Source organism: Heterocephalus glaber, unplaced genomic scaffold, assembly GCF_053883595.1.
Source record: "Heterocephalus glaber isolate CG9 unplaced genomic scaffold, H.glaber_assembly_v1.0 deba00001608, whole genome shotgun sequence".
In the NCBI taxonomy this organism is placed as follows: domain Eukaryota; kingdom Metazoa; phylum Chordata; class Mammalia; order Rodentia; family Bathyergidae; genus Heterocephalus; species Heterocephalus glaber.
In genome coordinates this window covers 12,228,363-12,246,172 of record NW_028258379.1, presented here as the reverse complement: position 1 = coordinate 12,246,172, position 17,810 = coordinate 12,228,363, and the positions used below count along the sequence as shown (strand labels likewise).

Sequence of the window (17,810 nt, the reverse complement as noted above, 5' to 3'; positions counted from 1 at the left end):
ACCTGGCCAGGGGCCTCCCCTGCAAGGACCAGGACCTTTATACGACACTAGGAGGGGAGAAAAGAGCCTCAGTGCCAAAATACACGGGCCTTTCAGCCTAAGCCAGCAGGAGATGCCCATGCCCAGCGTCCACCCCGGCCCCTGCGCCCCCAAGCCCTAGCTGCAGCAACTCAGCAGGTGACTCGGGACGGGGACCTTCCGGGGTGTGGTAGAGAAAGTGTTCTCCATCATCCCCAAGAAAGGAAAATGGAGATTCTGGGCAGAAAACAATAGGAACCATCAGAAATTCCTTCCTCCCAATGGCCTTTCAGGCTTAAGCCAAGCCTTATTTTCATTTGCTGAAACTCTGCCTGCAGAAACTCCCCCTTCATCCCTGCTCCAGGTATCCAGAGAAGTCCTCGAAAGAGACTGTGCTCCAAAGGGTCACATCACTGAATGGTTAGCGCGTCACTGGCAGGGCTAGGGGTTCCGATCAAGCGAAACAGGCGATCACACTCCCAGGAGAGCCCAGAGTTTGAGCCAGGTCTTTTTGCCATCATATTCCTCCTGGCACAGCAAAATCGGTGGGAACTGCTGGAAGCAAGTCTCAATATAGCCAGCAGAGGGCGCCAGATGTCTGCTGTTGGAGCCAGGCTGAGGCCAAGGGCAGTTCCAAGGGCTTCCCTCCTCGGAACCTGGGCTCACACAAATTTGAGACTATTGTGAAGGGCTCCAGAGGAATCAACGTCTGTGGTTCCTTCTAGATTCTCCTCCTATGTCCTTCTCACGTGTCCGTCGCTATGTTGCTAAAAAGCAGGTGAAAATCCAGCTTTGTCTATCAAACCTGGTTTTTCTTTGCAGCAACTTACAGCATAATAATACCAGAAGGACTTTCCCTTCATTTTGATTCTTTTCCTGTAGATGGTCTTTCCTCACTCTCAGCATCTTCCCTCTGGCCCTCTGTGGTTGTGCACAAAAGTGCCAGAGGGGCCTGTTCTGCCAGCCTTGGGTGAATCCTCTGAGAAGCAGAGTAATGGGTAATGAAGATCATCGGCTCCTTAACCAACTCTTGGATGATATCTGGTTTTTAAAGATATTCTTGGTTTTGGATGCTGCTCAGTGTTAGAGCGCTTGCCTAGCATGCCGAAGGTTTGATCCCGGATAATCCAAAAGAAAAACCATCTTACAGTGAGGGGCCTCTGTATTTTTCCGCAGCACTAGCATTTCTGTAGAGGGGCTGAGCCCCATCAAAGCAATGAACTCAGACCTGATGAAATGACTCGAGCAAAATAAAGAAAAAAGGGGGCACAGGTGTCTTCTCTCACACCCCGGCTCCACTGGGAACCTGTGCGTGCTGGGCCAGGCTTTCTCGCTCTCTCTTGACCAATGGATTCCTTGTTCCTCCTGCTCATGTTTCCACAGCTTTCAGACAGGTGCTGGGAGGTCCTTAAGTTCCTTCATCTGGAAGTTTTAAAAGCCCTGCCATTCTCCCTTCCGTGTCCTTCTCCCAGGTTGTCTGGTTATGTGTCTAGGTCTCCCTAGTCCCCGGGTCTCCTGCATCCTTCTCCCCTCTGCAGCAGCACACGGTCTCAGCTCCACAGCTTTCACCTGGATGCCTGGAGATGCCACAGAGCAACTCGGTGGTGCCTGCGGTCTGCTCCTACCTTGCCCTACAGAGGAGGAGACCTGGGGCTGCAGGAGCAGGGAGGGTGCTGAGGACCAGGAGCAAAGCCAGCAGGAGGAGCATGAGGAGGGCTCTGGACTGAGTGCTGGGTTTTCCTCAGGAAAGAAACTTGGGGTCACACCCGGATACTCACACGAGGTGGCCACAGATCCTGTCCTCAGCCAGTTTTGTGAGCATGTCCTCCCCAGGCAGCGTCTAGTATCAGCCACTGAGGGGTCACCATTGTGCTTAGTGACTGAGTCAGCACTGCTAAAACTGGTCCATAGATGGAAACAGTCAAGTCTAAAAAGAGGACACTTACTTGGGACAGACATCAAGCCACCTTGCAGTCCCCAGCTTGGAATGGAAAGGGAAGCCCCAGAATATTGTCTGGAAGACATCTGAACTCAGGCTACAATGACAGGGCCACCTTGGGCTGCATCATGGGAGCCACTGGCTTCAGAACTGGGGCGGCGGTCACCAGGGCTGGAGCACTGAGCTCGTTCCTGCCAGTTGCACTTTTTTTTTTTTGGTACCAGAGATTGAACTCGGGACCTTGCACTTGTGAGGCAGGCACCAGAACCACTGAGCTAAATCCCCAGCCCACTGCCAATTGCACTTTGAAGGGACCCCAGGCAAAGGCGGCCAGGATGCTGAGGGGGCAGAGGCCAGGAGGGTTAGCAGCAGTCCACCCAGTGAGGCTTGGTTTGGGGGAAAGATGAATGTGGAAGGGTCAGACAGCTACCTCTGAAGGCTCAAGTGCTGCCTTGGGAAAAGGGGTGATGCTTTTCTTTGGGGTTTCTGAGAGACAGGGTTAGGCCCAGCAGGATAGGCCACCTAGGTGCTTGAAGACCCGGGTTCACCTCGGGCTAAAAGGTGGTCACCTCGGCCCTGCTGAGCCCTGGTAGGGAGGCCCGGAGGGGAGGACACACAGAAGCCTAAGCAGAGGGCCATAAGCATTGGGAGTTCTTAATAAAATGCACCTCTGTTACTGTTAGAAGTTACAAGGATGAAGATTCTGGATTAGTCTAGGATTTTCTAACACCCTATGATGAGCGCACTTTGCCAGGCTGTGAATATTCAGGTGGCCGTAATACTGAAACGCTAACACTTTCATGTGCTCTGCTCCCTTGGTCCCTTTGCATCCGGGGCCCCTTGAAGGGTTACACTCTCCCACCCTTGAACAGGGAAGAGCTGTGCTTGGCCCCTCTCCAGGCAGACCCCTTCCCCCACTGCACTGCACTGCAAACAGCCGATGAAAGGCGAGGGAAGAACCATTACGGCTCCGCATGGGGAGGCCTCCCCTAGCCTGGGACAGTGAACGTCACTGCATAAAGTGAGGCTCAGCTTCAGGGCAGCACAGAAGCCGTGGGAACAGAGAGTGGCTGGGGAGTTGAGAGCCACTCAAGCGGGAAGTGGGAGGTGAGGTCCTCCTGCCTCTGAGCGGCGTCTTTCTCCGAGTGTCACAGTGGCACAGGAGATACTCACTGTGAACCACGGTTGTGTCTTTTCCCACAGCTGAGGGCTTTTCTTGATTCTACTTCTGGCTGCTCGTTCCTGCCCATCCTCTGGCCAGCTGAGGATTAGGGAGCAGCTGGCAGGCATGCACCTCAGCATGAGACTTAAAGTGATTAAATGAGGGGAATGCATTGCTGAGCACAAGCCTGGACTCAGGGTGACAGTCAATGCCTCCTAGTACCTCTGGGTGACAGGCAGAGGGTGTCGTGGCCCTGCAAATGGAAATTCAGGGACCTCACATCCCTGGCAACTCTGGATCAGCTGCAGAGGAGGAGGCCGAGAAGATTCCTTTACAGTCTGGCTGCTGGCTCCCCACCTGCCCCACCTGCCCCACCTGCCCAACCTGCCCAACCTGCCCCACGCTGTGCTGGCTATGCATTCCCAGGGCTGCCTCCCACAGGCTACCTCCCTGACCTCCTTACCCCTGTCCTGTTAGCTCTGAGGCATAGCCCCCACAATGTATAGCAAACCTTGTATTCTTAGGAGTGACCAAGGGCTGACTCTCAGTCCCTAACCTGGGAGGCCAGATGAGCCTGCAGGTTGTGCAGCATCAGGCCCTCTTGGGACCGGCAACAACAGTCAGCCTTGGCTTTGGGGTTTCTGGGTTGAGCCTCTTGGTTTCAATGCAGAGCAGGTCTGAGGTGAAGACAGATGGTCTCTCCCTCTGTTAGTCTCTTCTGATGCAAACTGTGGCACAAAGACCAAACTGACAAAAAATAAAATAAAATATATATATATGGGAGAACTGTTTGATAGCTCGTTTCCAAGGATCTGCTGTTGTCCCATGACAGCAGGAGGATGGGTGACTGCCCTCCAGTGTAGTGAGCACTGGGCTGTTTCTTATGGCTCCAGCTGAAATCTGGGGCATCCTCACCTTGATGGAGGGCTTAGGAGCGAGTTCAGAGCGGGCCTGACCCCTGTGGGGCCTGAAAAGGGCTGAAGATTCTGTGACGATCCTCCTCCTGTTTTCCCTGGCTTGATGAAGTGTGGAGAATGGCGCCCTGACATTTCTGCACCTAGCTTTCAGGAACTGGGCCCTTCCCCTGTGGTCTGATGGAGCCTGGACTCCATGCAGAGTCCAACTACCCTGGTGGAAAGAGCACATACAGGCTCCAAAACTCTATAAAAGAGAAAAGGGACCCAGCTGAGCCCGGCCTCCCACTGTCCCTACTGAGGTGCCAAGAACGTGAGTGAAGCCATCCCCGGCCCAGCAGCACAGCACTGAGTGATCCCAAGCAGCCCGTACGGAGCAGCAGAGTCAACCAGCTGAGCCCTGCCCGAATTCCTACCCTGGGAAAATGGTGTGTGATGAGCTGTTTTAAACAACTAATTATGAGTTTATGCAAGTGGCCCTAGATACCCAGCGCACTGGCTGGAGGAGGGGTCCTGATGCGTGCTGAACCTGTGCCCAACTGCAGAACCCTGGAGGGCAGGCGAGAGAGCTTGTGGGTTTGTGTTCCTGTCTACACTCGGAAGCTGAGCTTGTTTGGTTCCTCTCAATCTGTTGCCTTAGTAAGCAGAATGCAAGGGCCTCAGGCACAGTTTTCTGACAGATGGGCTCAGAAAGATAAATCTCTCCTTTGTCTTTAAACTGTTGGAAACCGGGACCAACTTTGAAAATACATGGGTCTTATCTGTCCACTGCTTATGGCATGACACTCATATAGCAGACAGTACAGTGGTACAGAGAGTGAGACCTGCTTAGACCAGAGTGTAAAACTGGCACCACTGCAGTTCCTTCTACAGAAGGAAAATAAATATTTAAAAGTAGATTGTGAAACAAATATTTTAATTGAGTTCCACTTTTAGGTTTTAAAAAAGAAAAACTTGAATATAGTTTGGGGAAGGCTGAGAATTATCAGTCACTAAGTGGCTGCTCAATAGGCCACTCTGCTCTTTTCTCATGACAATGGTTTCTGGCCAGCTGCTGTCTGCCTGTTGGGGAGCTGCAGAACATCCAGGCATCTCGAGCCCAACACCACCTCGGCTCATCATACCTTGCCTTAGCTTCTCCCTGCCTCAGAAGAGCTAGCCAAGGGCTTGAAAGCTCAGGGCAGAGTTTCCTGAAGAGTGGTTTTGGATCCATCCATGTCTTAAGCACAAAGGGTACGTATTAGAATGAAGATTTGCAGCTCTGCGCAGGCATGTTAATGAATATGAGGCTGGAGTCCAGAGATAGGAACGTAGACAAACTCTTCAGCTGCTGCTAATGTATCCTTAAGTCTAAGGACCACAGGCCTGGCTTCCTGAAGCCTCTTTGACCTCCAGATTTGGCCTTGAATCATAGAGAAAGGTGGTTCCTTGAACTGGAATTCATCAGGAGAATATCCATATTATCTGAAAGAAGAGGCTGAACCACTGCTAACAGCTTCCCAGAACAGTGGTTTCCTCCTGGTCCTGCAACCTCCCAGTACACTTCCTATTGTCTTCCCTGTCATCTGACTTCACCCCACTTATGACCCAGTGCCAATGATGCTCACAGTCTAGGTTCCCTGGGCAAAGCTCTGTGCAACTGGGCCATGCAGGGTGATAGGTTGTGACCAATACACTAGAGAACGTGATTAAATATTATCTCTGGGACTGGACACCTGGTTTTGAATCTGTTCTACCATTCACCAGCTGTTTGCTGCAAACAAATTATTTGACCTGTGTAGGCCTCCAGAAATTTATAGCACCCACCTCATAGGGCTTTTGTGGGTACTCAACAGAATACATACATGAAGCAGTCAGGCCCACATGCATGTGTTATATGATTCTATTTCGGAGTGGAGAAGGTAGGAGCCATGCCATGTGAGGAAAACTTGAGAAATAGAGAACTTTTGTCCTGGAGGAGAAGAAACATTAAAGCTTAACATTTTTCCAATATATTAATGGTTATTACCCAGGAAGACAAATTTAGGCTTGTTTGTATAATTTGAAGCACTAGGGCTGGAAGTAGCTGCAAAAAGTAAAGGAAGTGTGGTGAGCATATGCACCAACTCCCTACGATGAATACATTAACTATGTATCAGAACATATTAATAAAGACAGAGCTTTTGCCAATGGGGAGAGACCAAGAGATGCAGCAGGGAGGACTGGGAGGTGTAGGGGTGAAAAAACAAGATGTGCTGTACAGCACTTCCGCACAATAAATGTAATCATTATGTGCTGCAGACATGTACTAATACAAATTAAAGGGAAGTGGATCTTTCCCAAATAAAAGGGAGTGGTTGAAAGGTAAGCAGTGCAACCTCAGGAAGCGCCACTGTGTGTGCTGAACAGATGGCTGGATGCAGGGCAGGACAACCAAGAAGGCGCAGCACCTCAGTTGGGAGGCAGAACTGTGTAACTTGAAAGTTCCTTTCAATCACATTTCTGTGATTCATGATGCCACGCTAAAGAGAGCAAAGGTCCACTACATAAAAGGGAATGAATAGGTCTTTGCCAAGTGGCTCCTAGGCTGGTTCCTGACTTCAAGCTTGGGGACTATCCAGTTCCCACTAGTCTTGCAAACAAAATCTGTTTCCTACAGTTTGCACTCACTGATGCCAGCTTTGCCACTAGGGCCAGAAAAGATCAAGGCTGGGATCTCTTTCACACATGGTCTGTTAAACACTTAAGACTGTGTGCAGAAACTCCATTCTCCCTGCCCCTAACCCCTAACCCCTAACCCCCACTCAAATCACCATTCCCAGTCCCTGTCAAGTCCTAGCTCATACAACAACTGATGTCTTTTATATTAAGCTACATGACATTTGTCGTGAATGCTTTAATAGATACAACCTCACTGATTTGAAATGTGCCTACACTAGGCCGTCCTATTCCAACTAAAAAAAAAAGAGTTTGTTAAGCAGTCATTGTCTAAGATTGCAGAGCAATGTTTAAGGTTATTATAAGTAACTATTTTCAAACACCCTCAAGTGCTTTAGAAAAATTACCAGGTCAGTTACAAATCCATCCTACCTCTTTACTAAGAAAGTGACTAAAGGACCACCTCCAGGCAACTATTAGTAACCTAGTTTGCTATTTGAATAAAACTCGAGTATTTTCTAAGAGTGAGCTTTCACTCCCAGGAGCACAGGGTAGGGAAGGTGAACATGTATGGAAGTAGTTTGGGGAAGGAAGAAGGAAATGATTTCCTTGGGTTTGGTCATGGGATCCCGAAGACAGACTCAAATGTCTGCTTCCCAAGCAGTTTACCTAAATGTACACAGTGAACTGGGAGTACTTCAGGTGAGAGGAAGTGGAGGTGTTCGTGTGAACTAGGTAACCCATCCTCTCTGAAGCCATTTACTCGTGCAAAGGGAGAGGGATTTTCTTGGGAGACAGTCATTCTGCAATGCTTTTCTTAAATGCTGGATTATGAAAGGCCCAGGAGAGATGTGACGGGGTGAGCTCACTAGAGACTCAGGAATATGCTAACAAGATCTAAAATCTGTGTGAGGAGATCAGCCATTTAAAAGAACATAGCACTTTGGTTAAGAAGAAGGAACTACAGATGCATTAGCAGAACATGTGATTAAATCCCTACAGGCATGAATTTATTTAAAGGCACAGAGTAAGGTACCCAGAGTGTGGGGCAATCATTCAGGTGGAAAAGTGGTCATGAGCAGTGCAGACTGAACTGAGCTGCATATGTTAAAGGCAGGGCTGTACCTGGCAGAGGGACTGGTTGGGAGGCATAATGAGAGTCAGCACTTAAGAGGCAGTGATGGAAATGTGAGAGATGCATGTTCACAGAACCGAAGCAAGATTGAGAGGGTATAGTGAGGTGTGTAATCAAAGAAGGGGAAGGTGAAAATCCTCTCTCCGGTCTCAGGTGTGATGACTCAGATGCACAACGGCAAGGTGGAAGATGCCTGATTTGAAAGGATGGATGGCAAGGATAATGTGACAAGGCATCAAAGGAGCACAATGCAGAGAGGGGAGCAATAAAGAGAGCCAAGGCAGTAGGAAAAAACCCCAAACCCAAAGCAATAATTTTCCCAGAAAAGACAGCCAGTGTCTTAAGTGTTTGAGCTACAGCTTCTGGAAAGGATAGAAAGGATAAACAATCCTTTCCGCCTCCACTTCTCTGTGGTCAGTAGCAGAGAGGATGGGTTATGTGCTGTGTGAGCACGGAGGTAAAGAATTCTCAGTAATGTGGGCCAGGTATGAGTACAGTTGTGATTTGCCTTCTGGGTACTTTTGAGGTTTGGTAGGTTATTGGAGGTTTGGGTGAGAAGGCTGTTTCCAGGCTGGACCTGTTGAAGTCTAGTCTAACTCCCAAATTCAGTCCCATCTCCTGTCCACCCCTCGGTGTGGCTGGTGTGGTGGCTCAGTAGCTTGGGCGTCTATGGTTTGGTGGTCACTGGCTTTATACGTATGGTCCCATTTGATCCTTATAATGATGCTCTTACCATTTTACAAAATGAGGAAACCAACCTCATAGAGATTAGGTCATTTACCGAAGGATACTGGATCTATGTTAATGGATGGATTTATCCCTAGTCTAAGTCAAACATCTTTTTCACCAAAGTGATTGCTATGGGCAGATTATCCGTGGCAAAATCCTTTTATAGGCAACTGTGCTACATTACGATGGTGTCATTATTTTCCAGCTACAGTTTAACAAAGCCAAGTCTACTGATTGTGTTTCTGACTCAGGTGTGCCACCTTTCGCTTACATCTCCATTTTGTTCATTCTGGGGAAGGTGGGACCTGATAGAGATTGGACTTGGATTAGGGCTCTACCATAATGTCTGCTTGCCCTGTTTTCTCTGTCTTTGAACATCGTTTTTCATTCCTTTGGAAGGGGTTAGGAACCCCACTCATTGCCTGCTGCACATTTGGAGCACAGCCAACTGGCCTCTCCAGTTCTCTCAGGGATGAACATCTTCCGTCAGCGCAGGCCCATGGCACCTTCCCCTGGGAACTCCCAACTCACATGCCAAGCCCTTCAGAAGACCCTCCAAATGCTGTTACCAATCATGGTCTAAACAGACTCCTTTAGTTGGTCAATCAGAATTCCTTGCAGCATCCACTCTCATCCTAGACTTGTAATCCTAGAATATGTCAGATTGTTGAGCCAAATAAATGGAAGAAACTATCAGCTTTCAATTAGCTGCACCACTAGAGAGGAACATGGTGTGTTAAAAAGGCTCCATTTGACTTTAGAATGCATTGATTTTTTTTTTTAGATTAACTTTTCTAATTGTTTCACACAGTCTAATATTAACAGGCATTTTTATTCCCTGAACACACATCATCTGACACTGAGAGTTGGTAGATGCAGTAGGCAGTCCAAAAATGTGCTTGCTGGTTGTCGGGAATGACAATGTTACAGAAAATTCACATAGGGATAATGAAGAGGCAACAAATTATAAAGCAATCTGCAAGTGCTAAATCATAAGCACAGAAGGTAAAATAGGAATTCTCTATAGATGTGTGACCAGAGGAAGAAAAGCTTATAAAATTCTGAAAAGGACAGACTTTCAAGAATCACCTTTAGTGTTAATGGAGCATGATGAAAAAAATTAGGATGCAAGGAGGGTCAGTGAGTTACTGGGGTAGTCTTTCAAATAAGAAACTGCAAGCAATAACACCAAAGTGTTTTAAAAGAGCATTTAAAATGAATTTTATTGTTTGAATTTTACAAGTAGTCTTTAGAGGTTTCAAACAAGAACTCTGTTGCAAAACTAATAAATAGCTTGCCCCAAGTCCCCAATGAAAATGGAAAACTGAAAATAAAACTCAGAAGGATAAGCAAGACTTCAGAATGCTTGGATGTTAGCAATATTTCTCATTTACAAAGAGATATCAAGCAATGTACAATCTCCTTCATACAAGTTAAAGAGAGAAAGAGACAGACAATTGAAATCTTTACAAAGCACTCCGAAATCTTCCTATTTCCACGATAGAAATGTTACTAGGAAAAAAAGTCCCATGAAAAAATTACAATCAGGAATCAAACTATAGCATAAAAATCTGGTAGTGGGTAAGGGTCAAAGGGAAGAGGAGAATCCACCCCGTTTCTTTCCAGGATGGAGAGAGGACTGAGTTGAGATTAAGGAAGGGAACTTCAAGCACATGCTGCTAGTTACTGAATGTTCCCTTAGGCCAGAGTTGCCACTGAAGGAGTGGAGGGGTCAATCCCATGGCGATTATGAAGGCAAGAAAAGGGAAGTCTCCTTAGGTCAGTCAACATTGGCTGGCCCCGTGCCTCTGCACTGTAGCAGTGACGGCCCAGGGGACCAAAGCAACCTGCATCACTAGACAGGAAAAACAGCACATTAATAGTTTCTGCAGCAGAATCCTTTGGATGGCCACAAAAGGATGCAGAAAATGCCGTGCTTAAATTTCACACTGGGACATGCAGATTTCCAAAGCCCATTCTACTACAGTCATTGCTCCTAACAAACAAGAATTAAAATTCACAACATAAGGTCTACTATTAGCTTTTCCTAATAACAAACACTGGTGAAGACTTGCTTTGGAGAGAAGAGTTTGTTAATTTGTTAATATAGTTAATTTTGAATAAACTTAAATTTGCTACATCTGTAACAATTTCAAAGACTATATATACTTTTCACCACAATGCATTCAAAATGCATACAGATAAGATTATACTATGGAGGAATTTGGGACCCAAGTAACATTTGGAACTAGGAAGCTGTGAGGTTGATCTCAATTTAGTGGAGCTCACTTCAGCCAAACGAAGCAGCCCGATCTCTGAGGAGCGCACCTGGGACCATCTTTCTGGGGAAAGGGCAAGGAAGTGATGTGATAATGCAGGATTGGAAGGGGGCTTGGCCTGCAGGCCCAGCAGTGCCTCTGTGGTTTACCGACTTGCTGTTGTGAGATGATCTTGTTGATCTCTGGAAGATAGGTACAAACAGCACCAGCTCACGCACAAGTCCTTCAAGGGAGGTGGACCTTTTCTCAAAGCGCCTCCCTCTCTTAGGCATTTTAGAAAGAATACCTCTTCCCACTCACCAAATAAACAAGTTTAAAAAACTATTTTCCTGGGAACAGTGACATTTGTCAGGATAATGGGGAAAGCTTGGGTTACCTGAAGTAGAAAGCTGATGGAAACAGGCAGATAGGCCAGGGGGCACCCTGGGTTTAGGCCTGCTTTGTTTTTAAATACATAACAGATAAAGATATTGTGCAAAAAAATAAAGACATTCACATTTTAGCAGTTAAACTTTTATTTTACTTTTTAAAATTTTTATTTACTTTTTTGTTTTTCTTTTCTACAAAAGGCAGATAATGATTGTTGATCTCCAATCATTGTGTTGTGCACTCTCTGGAAGGGAGGCCAGGTGGGAAGCTAGGGAAGATGCTCTGAGAATGCTTTCCAAGGTATGAAGGAGGCGTGAAGGAAGGTGGATCCTCCTCCTGTCCCCGTCGCTGTCCCTAGCTCATGTCTATGGTGTTGAAGACCCACTCCGTGAATTTCTTCAGCTTGTCCGAGGCATTCTGGGACTCCTCCTGCAGCCGCAGGTTGTCCTCCCGCAGGTGCTGGACCTCTGCCTGCAGGTGGGCTTTGTCTTCCTTTTCCTAGGAGGAAGTGGAAGTGAGCTAGAGGGGGCCCACTCTGCTCAGCTCCTAGGAGAAGGAGCTGTGGAACAGTTCTGATTGGCCCATTCCCATTCTCCATCCCACTAGGCTCTGTATGCACCTGGCCTTGGGGGCAGAACCACTTCAGGCCCAGGGAACAGGGCTAACCCCACTCTATAGGGTCAGCCTGGGATACAAACACATTGATGTGTATGTTTAAAAAGGCTGTTAACCAAGACTGTCTTGAACTTTAGGCCATTGTTTTGGTGACTACTGTCTTGATCAAACTGGACACCCAAGAAATAAAATATTTAGTATTCGTGGTGCAAAAGGCCAAATAATATGGACCCATAAAAGTCTGGGCTACTGATACATTATATAGGGGTGGGGAGGTTCAACAGGGTCCGGAGGGGCCTGGCTGAGGTTCAGTCTTTCACAAAAAAGGGAATGGGTTTTCTGTACATGTGACAAGGCCTTTTTCCACCATATGTGCCTGTGGGACTTGGCTCCACATGCCCCTGAATCTGTGTTCAGAAAAATCACGCAGGGAAAATGCCCACGCCGATTCCACCAACACTGCTTCAACAGGGCTCATATAGTTCCAGGGTAGTGTGTCCCTACAGACCGGGCAATTACTCTCAGAACATGTTTACCTTCTTCAGATCTTCACGAAGCATCTTCAGCATCCCTTCCAACTGGTCCACTTTAGAAGCCAGAGTGGGTGAGGAGTCCTTACTGCTGTGAACAAGAAACAAAAGGCCATGTTGGTGGGACCTCCACGGCTGGGTTTTTTTTTTTCTGGTTCTTGACTTTTTTGTTTTGTAAATCTGAGGAGGCTGTATTTGTAAAAGGGTTTTCAATGTCAAATTAGTATGGCAACACAATGTGTGCATTTTTACTTTAAGAAAGAAAATCGTGATTTAACAAAAGGTTAATATGGGCTTGAAAGACAGCCAATCAATAGCTTCCTTTGTTAAAATGCTGCATCTTCTGACAAAGAACTGACAATGAATGAGAAAGGTCTCTGTCAGCACAAGGGGTACTTTCTGGCAATGCAACACAGACACAATAATCATTCGGTACAGTGGTTCCTCAGGGATCTCTGAAGTGGGCTTTAGGAGGACAGCTCCTCCTGGGTGAGGGCTGCCCAGGTGGGAGAGGCTAGTTCCCAGAAAATGGGCCCAAGTCACTTGTACAGCTGTGTCCAAGTTATCCTGCCCACATCTCAACCACTAATCTCAGTATCTTAAAATATTTAAAAAATAAGACTACACATTTCAAGAGTCTCTCGGTCTAAGCTTAATGTCTTAAAGTCTGTGTCATTACAATCACCAAATGGTTCTTGTGTTTTCTCACACTTTAAGTGCTGATGCTGCCATGCCAAGGGGGCTACCAACAGGCCAGACAGACACACAGGCTTGCCTCCTGTCTCTCTTCTATCTGAATCCAAACTGCTCAAAGTTTCCTAGTGAGTTTTAGCCACATCCTACAACCATGGAGTGATAGCAGAGACCCTGACATCTTCCACGGGTAAGCAAGCAGCTGCCTCTTCCCAAAGGCTGGCAGGGAAGAGGTGTGACTGAATCTTCTCTGTCATAGGATAAAGGTATTCCTCAAAACTCAGACTTCAAGTTAGAGTTCCTGACTATCACTGCGCTGATGTCCTGTGCTTATTCTAAGTCTAAGAGAGGTACCATCTTCTTCACAGAGCCACCACAGGCTTTCAGGATGGAGACCACTCTCAGGAGCCAATCTTGACTTCTCAAGATTCTTCAAAATGAATTATATCTTTGTGGGTGCACTGATAATATTGAGAAACACATGCGAGGTGATCAAAAACTATGGTGTATATAAAAATAATTACATTAAAAGACACGTTACTAATCAAAATAGGCAAATATTTTTTAAAATTCCCCTTTGAAGACAGCTATTCCATTGTTCTTGGCAATATGTCTTTCACTGTAATGCTTTTTAAAAATTTAAACATTCACTGTAGATTTCAGTCATGCTTTGTACTTCATCTGTATCTGTTCAGTCCATACTGAACAAAGAAAAGGGCTAATCATCACTCTCATCCTATGATGATCCTTTCTCAGACTTGTCTTTGTTAGAGACCTCATCCTAAGAAAGTACATTTTGGGCTCTCCTTTGACTGCAATTTTTTTTTAAAGCTCCCAGTAGCCAACTTCACTGCCACTATGCTCACCCTAGCTGTCCCAAATGTGGCATCGGTCTCTTAGCACTTGGACTCATTCCACCAAGAGCACATCCTGGGAGGATTGCTTAGGGGTCCTTGAGTTCTAAGTCTCACAGTGCATCAGCACAACCATACTAGCCTCGCTTTTCCTGGACTGTCTGCTTCTGACCACCTTTCGTAGACACCTGGATTCTTAATCATGCTTGAAACGTCTTAAGAGATTTCAAATTGATGAGATTATTCTGCAGCAAGAGGTGTTTACTGTGTGTTCCATGGCTGGCCACAGCGATGCTTTAATATACATGAACAGCACACATCTATCCAACAACCTGGCAATGGAGAATTCAGTCTCTGCACAGTTAAATAAAAGCCATAGTCTGTGCTTTCCACTTAGAAGAATATCCATGGACCTCAGTCACTACACCCTGCTGATCCTGCTTTGTGACACAGGAGATCTGAGGCAGTGAACTGCGAAATGTGAGGCTTAAACAAGACTTGCACCCTTAGAACATGGCCATCATGGCAGTAGCATAAGAGACTGAAAACCAGACTCCGGGATCAAACAGCACAGGCCCTGGGGATACTCAGTACAGATGAGTTCTCTTGCCTTACCTTGTGAGCCTTGAGAACATAAATGTATTATGACATTAAATAGAAATAAATATTCATAATGATGACCTTAAGCCATCAAGAACAGTTTAACAGTATTTCTAGTACCTAGGTATCAAGTATTTTAACTAAAAAGCAAAGTGGCACTGCAGTGATGAGCTTCATTAGGCTGATCCATGTGTCTTCCATCTCCTCTCTGCCACAGTTGTCACTCCTGGGGTACAGAGTGGCGTCCTCCACCGGACCACCGGACTGCAGTGCTGAGTCCGGCTGCTCCTGGCCCAGGGGTGGGGGATTCTGGGCCGCCATCCCACTGCTCCTGGTCCAGAGGAAGGGGCTTCCCGGTCACTGTCCCTCCCGCTGCTCCCAGCCCAGAGGTGAGGGCTTTTGGGCCACTTCTTGTCCCGCCGCTCCTGGCCCAGAGGAAGGGGCTTCCAGGCCACCATCCCTCACAGCGCTCCCAGCCCAGAGGGTAGGGGCTTCTGAGCCTCCATCCCATTGCTCCTGGTCCAGAGGAAGGGGCTTCCCACCCACCATCCCTCCCGCTGCTCCCAGCCCACAGGAAAGAGCTTTTGGGCCACCATCCCTACTGCCACTCCTGGCCCCTGTCCCACCTCTCCCAGCTCAGAGGAGGTAATCCGTGCAGGCGCTAACAGCCCCTGCCCCAGTCGAAATGAGAAAACATGTAAGTAAGTCTCAAAACGAGACTTCCAGATCACCTACAGCAACCCCAAAGGGAAATGAAATGGAACACTCTGATATTCAACCATCTGGACCCACTGAACTGGCAACAAAAGGGGATCTGGAAAAAATGAAATCAGAAATAATTTCTCAGATATCAGGAGAAATTGTGCCCTTAGTACAAGACATGATTAATCTAGAGAGGAGCTTAGGAACATGATGGAATCCCAACATAAGAAACAAATGGAATCCATAAAACAGATGCAAATAGATTTCCAGGAGATGAAAAACTCCACTGAAAGTCTACACAGCAGAATGAACCAATGTGAGGACAGAATTTCAGATATAGAAGAAAAGATTGCAATTAGTGACCAGGAAAAGAAAAACTGCTTCAAAATGATAAGGGAACATGAGAAATCAATCCAGCAGCTGCTAGATGATGCAAAGAAGAATAACATAAGACTGATTGGAGTCAATGAAGAAACAGAGTGCAAATGACATAAAAAAATCTCTTCACAGAAATAATGGCAGAAAACTTCCCAAGCAGGGGAAAAGAGCTTGACATACAGATAAGTGAGGCATATAGGACTCCAAATAGCCTTGATCAAAAAAAAATCTACACATAGGCATATAATTGTTAAGATTCCAGAAACTCAACAGAAGAACAGAGTTCTACAAGCAGTTAGGAGAAAAGAAACAAATCACATACAAAGGAAAGCCCATCAGAATCACAGTAGACTTCTCAACACACACCATCAAGGCAAGACGAGCTTGGAGTGACATGTTCCAAGCCCTAAAAGAAAACAGCCTCCAACCCAGATTGATGTACCCTGCAAAACTATCTTTCAAAATGGATGGAGAAATAAGATACTTTCATGACAAAGAGCACCTTAGGAACTTCGTGAATACCAAACCAGCACTCCAAAGAATTTTACACAATAGCCTAGGAACAGACATTGAGGATCACAACCCCAGGAAGCAAAGCAGAATGAACCCATCTGGCATGACAAGAAATTAAATATAAAGGGGGAGAGCCCAACAAAAAGAAAAAGTCATGGCAATGACAAGTCAATACATTTCAGTATAACCATCAACGTTAATGGTCTCAATTCACCAATCAAAAGAAATAAGGCTGGCAGAATGGGTCAAGAAGCAAAATCCAACAATATGCTGCATACAAGAAACACACTTTATTCAAAAGGAAACTCACAGATTGAAAGTTAAAGGGTGGAAAACAATACTGCATGTGACAGGAACCCAAAAAAAAGCAGGAGTAGCTATCCTCTTTGCAGATCAAGTAGATTTCAAACCAACAATGATTCAGAGAGATGAAGAAGGACACTACATCCTTGTAAAGGGAACAATCCAAGAGGAAGAGATGACAATCATAAATATCTATGCACCAAACACTAGTGTGCCAAACTATATAAAACAAATACTAAGGGACATGAAAAGTCATATATGCACTAAAACAATTGTAGTGGGGGACCTCAACACCCCACTGTCACAGATAGATAGATCAACTAGACAAAAAATAAGTAATGAAATACTAGAATTCGATCAAACTCTTGAACAAATGAACTTAACAGATGTTTACAGAGTCTTCCACCCCACAAAATCAGAATACACATTCTTCTCAGCTGCACACATGGGTCATTCTCCAAAATAGACCACATACTCACACATAGAACATGTTTAAGTAAGTGCAAAGGAATTGAAGTTATCCCCTGTATATTATCAGACCACAGTGGGATGAAATTGGAGATCCATAGCAAAAGAAACTGGAAAAATTTCATGAACACATGGAAATTGAACAACACACTTCTGAATAACCAGTGGGTCACAAAGGAAATTAAGAAATCAGACAGTTCCTTCAATTAAATGACAATGACAATACAATATAGCGGAATCTATGGGACACAAAGCAGTCTTACGAGGGAAATTCATAGCAGTGAATATGCATATTAGGAAAACAGAATGAGCCCAATTAAATAACCTGATGCTGAACCTCAAGCTTCTAGAAAAAGAAGAGCAGGACAACCCCAAAGCTCATACAAGGGAGGAAATTATAAAGATCAGAGCAGAACTCAATGCAATGGAGACTAAGAGAATGATACAAAAAATCAATGAAGCCAAGAGTTGGTTCTTCGAAAAAATAAAATTGACAAACCTTTAGCCAACCTTGTCAGAAAAAGGAAAGAAAAGGTACAAATCCATGCAATTAGCAATGAAAAGGGTGAAATTACAACAGACCCAGCAGAAATCCAGAGGATCATCAATACCTACTTCCAGAACCTATATGCCAATAAGATGGACAACACAAAAGAAATGGACAGATTCCTAGATACATATGAATTACCAAAGTTGAACAAAAAAGACCTAAAAATTCTGAACAACCCAATATCAACCAATGAAATTGAAAATGTAATTAAAAACTTATCAACTAAGAAAAGCCTGGGCCCTGATGGCTTCACTGCTGAATTCTACAAGACATTTAGAGAGGAACTGCTGCCACTACTGTTTAAACTCTTCAGTGAAATTGAAAGGGAAGCAATACTCCCAAATTCATTCCTGGAAGCAAGCATGACCTTGATCCCCAAAGCAGAGAAAGACCCAACTGAAAAAGAGAACTATAGGCCAATC

General features: G+C 45.7%; 1 protein-coding gene across 20 annotated transcripts in view; it reads right to left on the bottom strand.

Moving 5' to 3' along the window:
- Window positions 1-9,728: 9,728 nt before the first annotated feature.
- Sipa1l1 (signal induced proliferation associated 1 like 1) overlaps window positions 9,729-17,810 on the bottom strand; it is a 383,338-nt gene continuing 375,256 nt past the window's right edge. For 18 of the 20 annotated variants that reach the window (XM_087195342.1, XM_013067449.3, XM_087195344.1 and 15 more), the window contains 2 exons: window positions 12,334-12,418; window positions 9,729-11,680 (listed from right to left, as the gene is read on the bottom strand). In XM_087195342.1, the coding sequence (XP_087051468.1) occupies window positions 11,537-11,680; window positions 12,334-12,418 (229 nt within the window). In that variant the 3' untranslated portion in view covers window positions 9,729-11,536. The remainder of the gene's footprint in view (window positions 11,681-12,333; window positions 12,419-17,810) is intronic. The other 2 variants (XM_087195346.1, XM_087195348.1) reach the window with 1 other exon arrangement.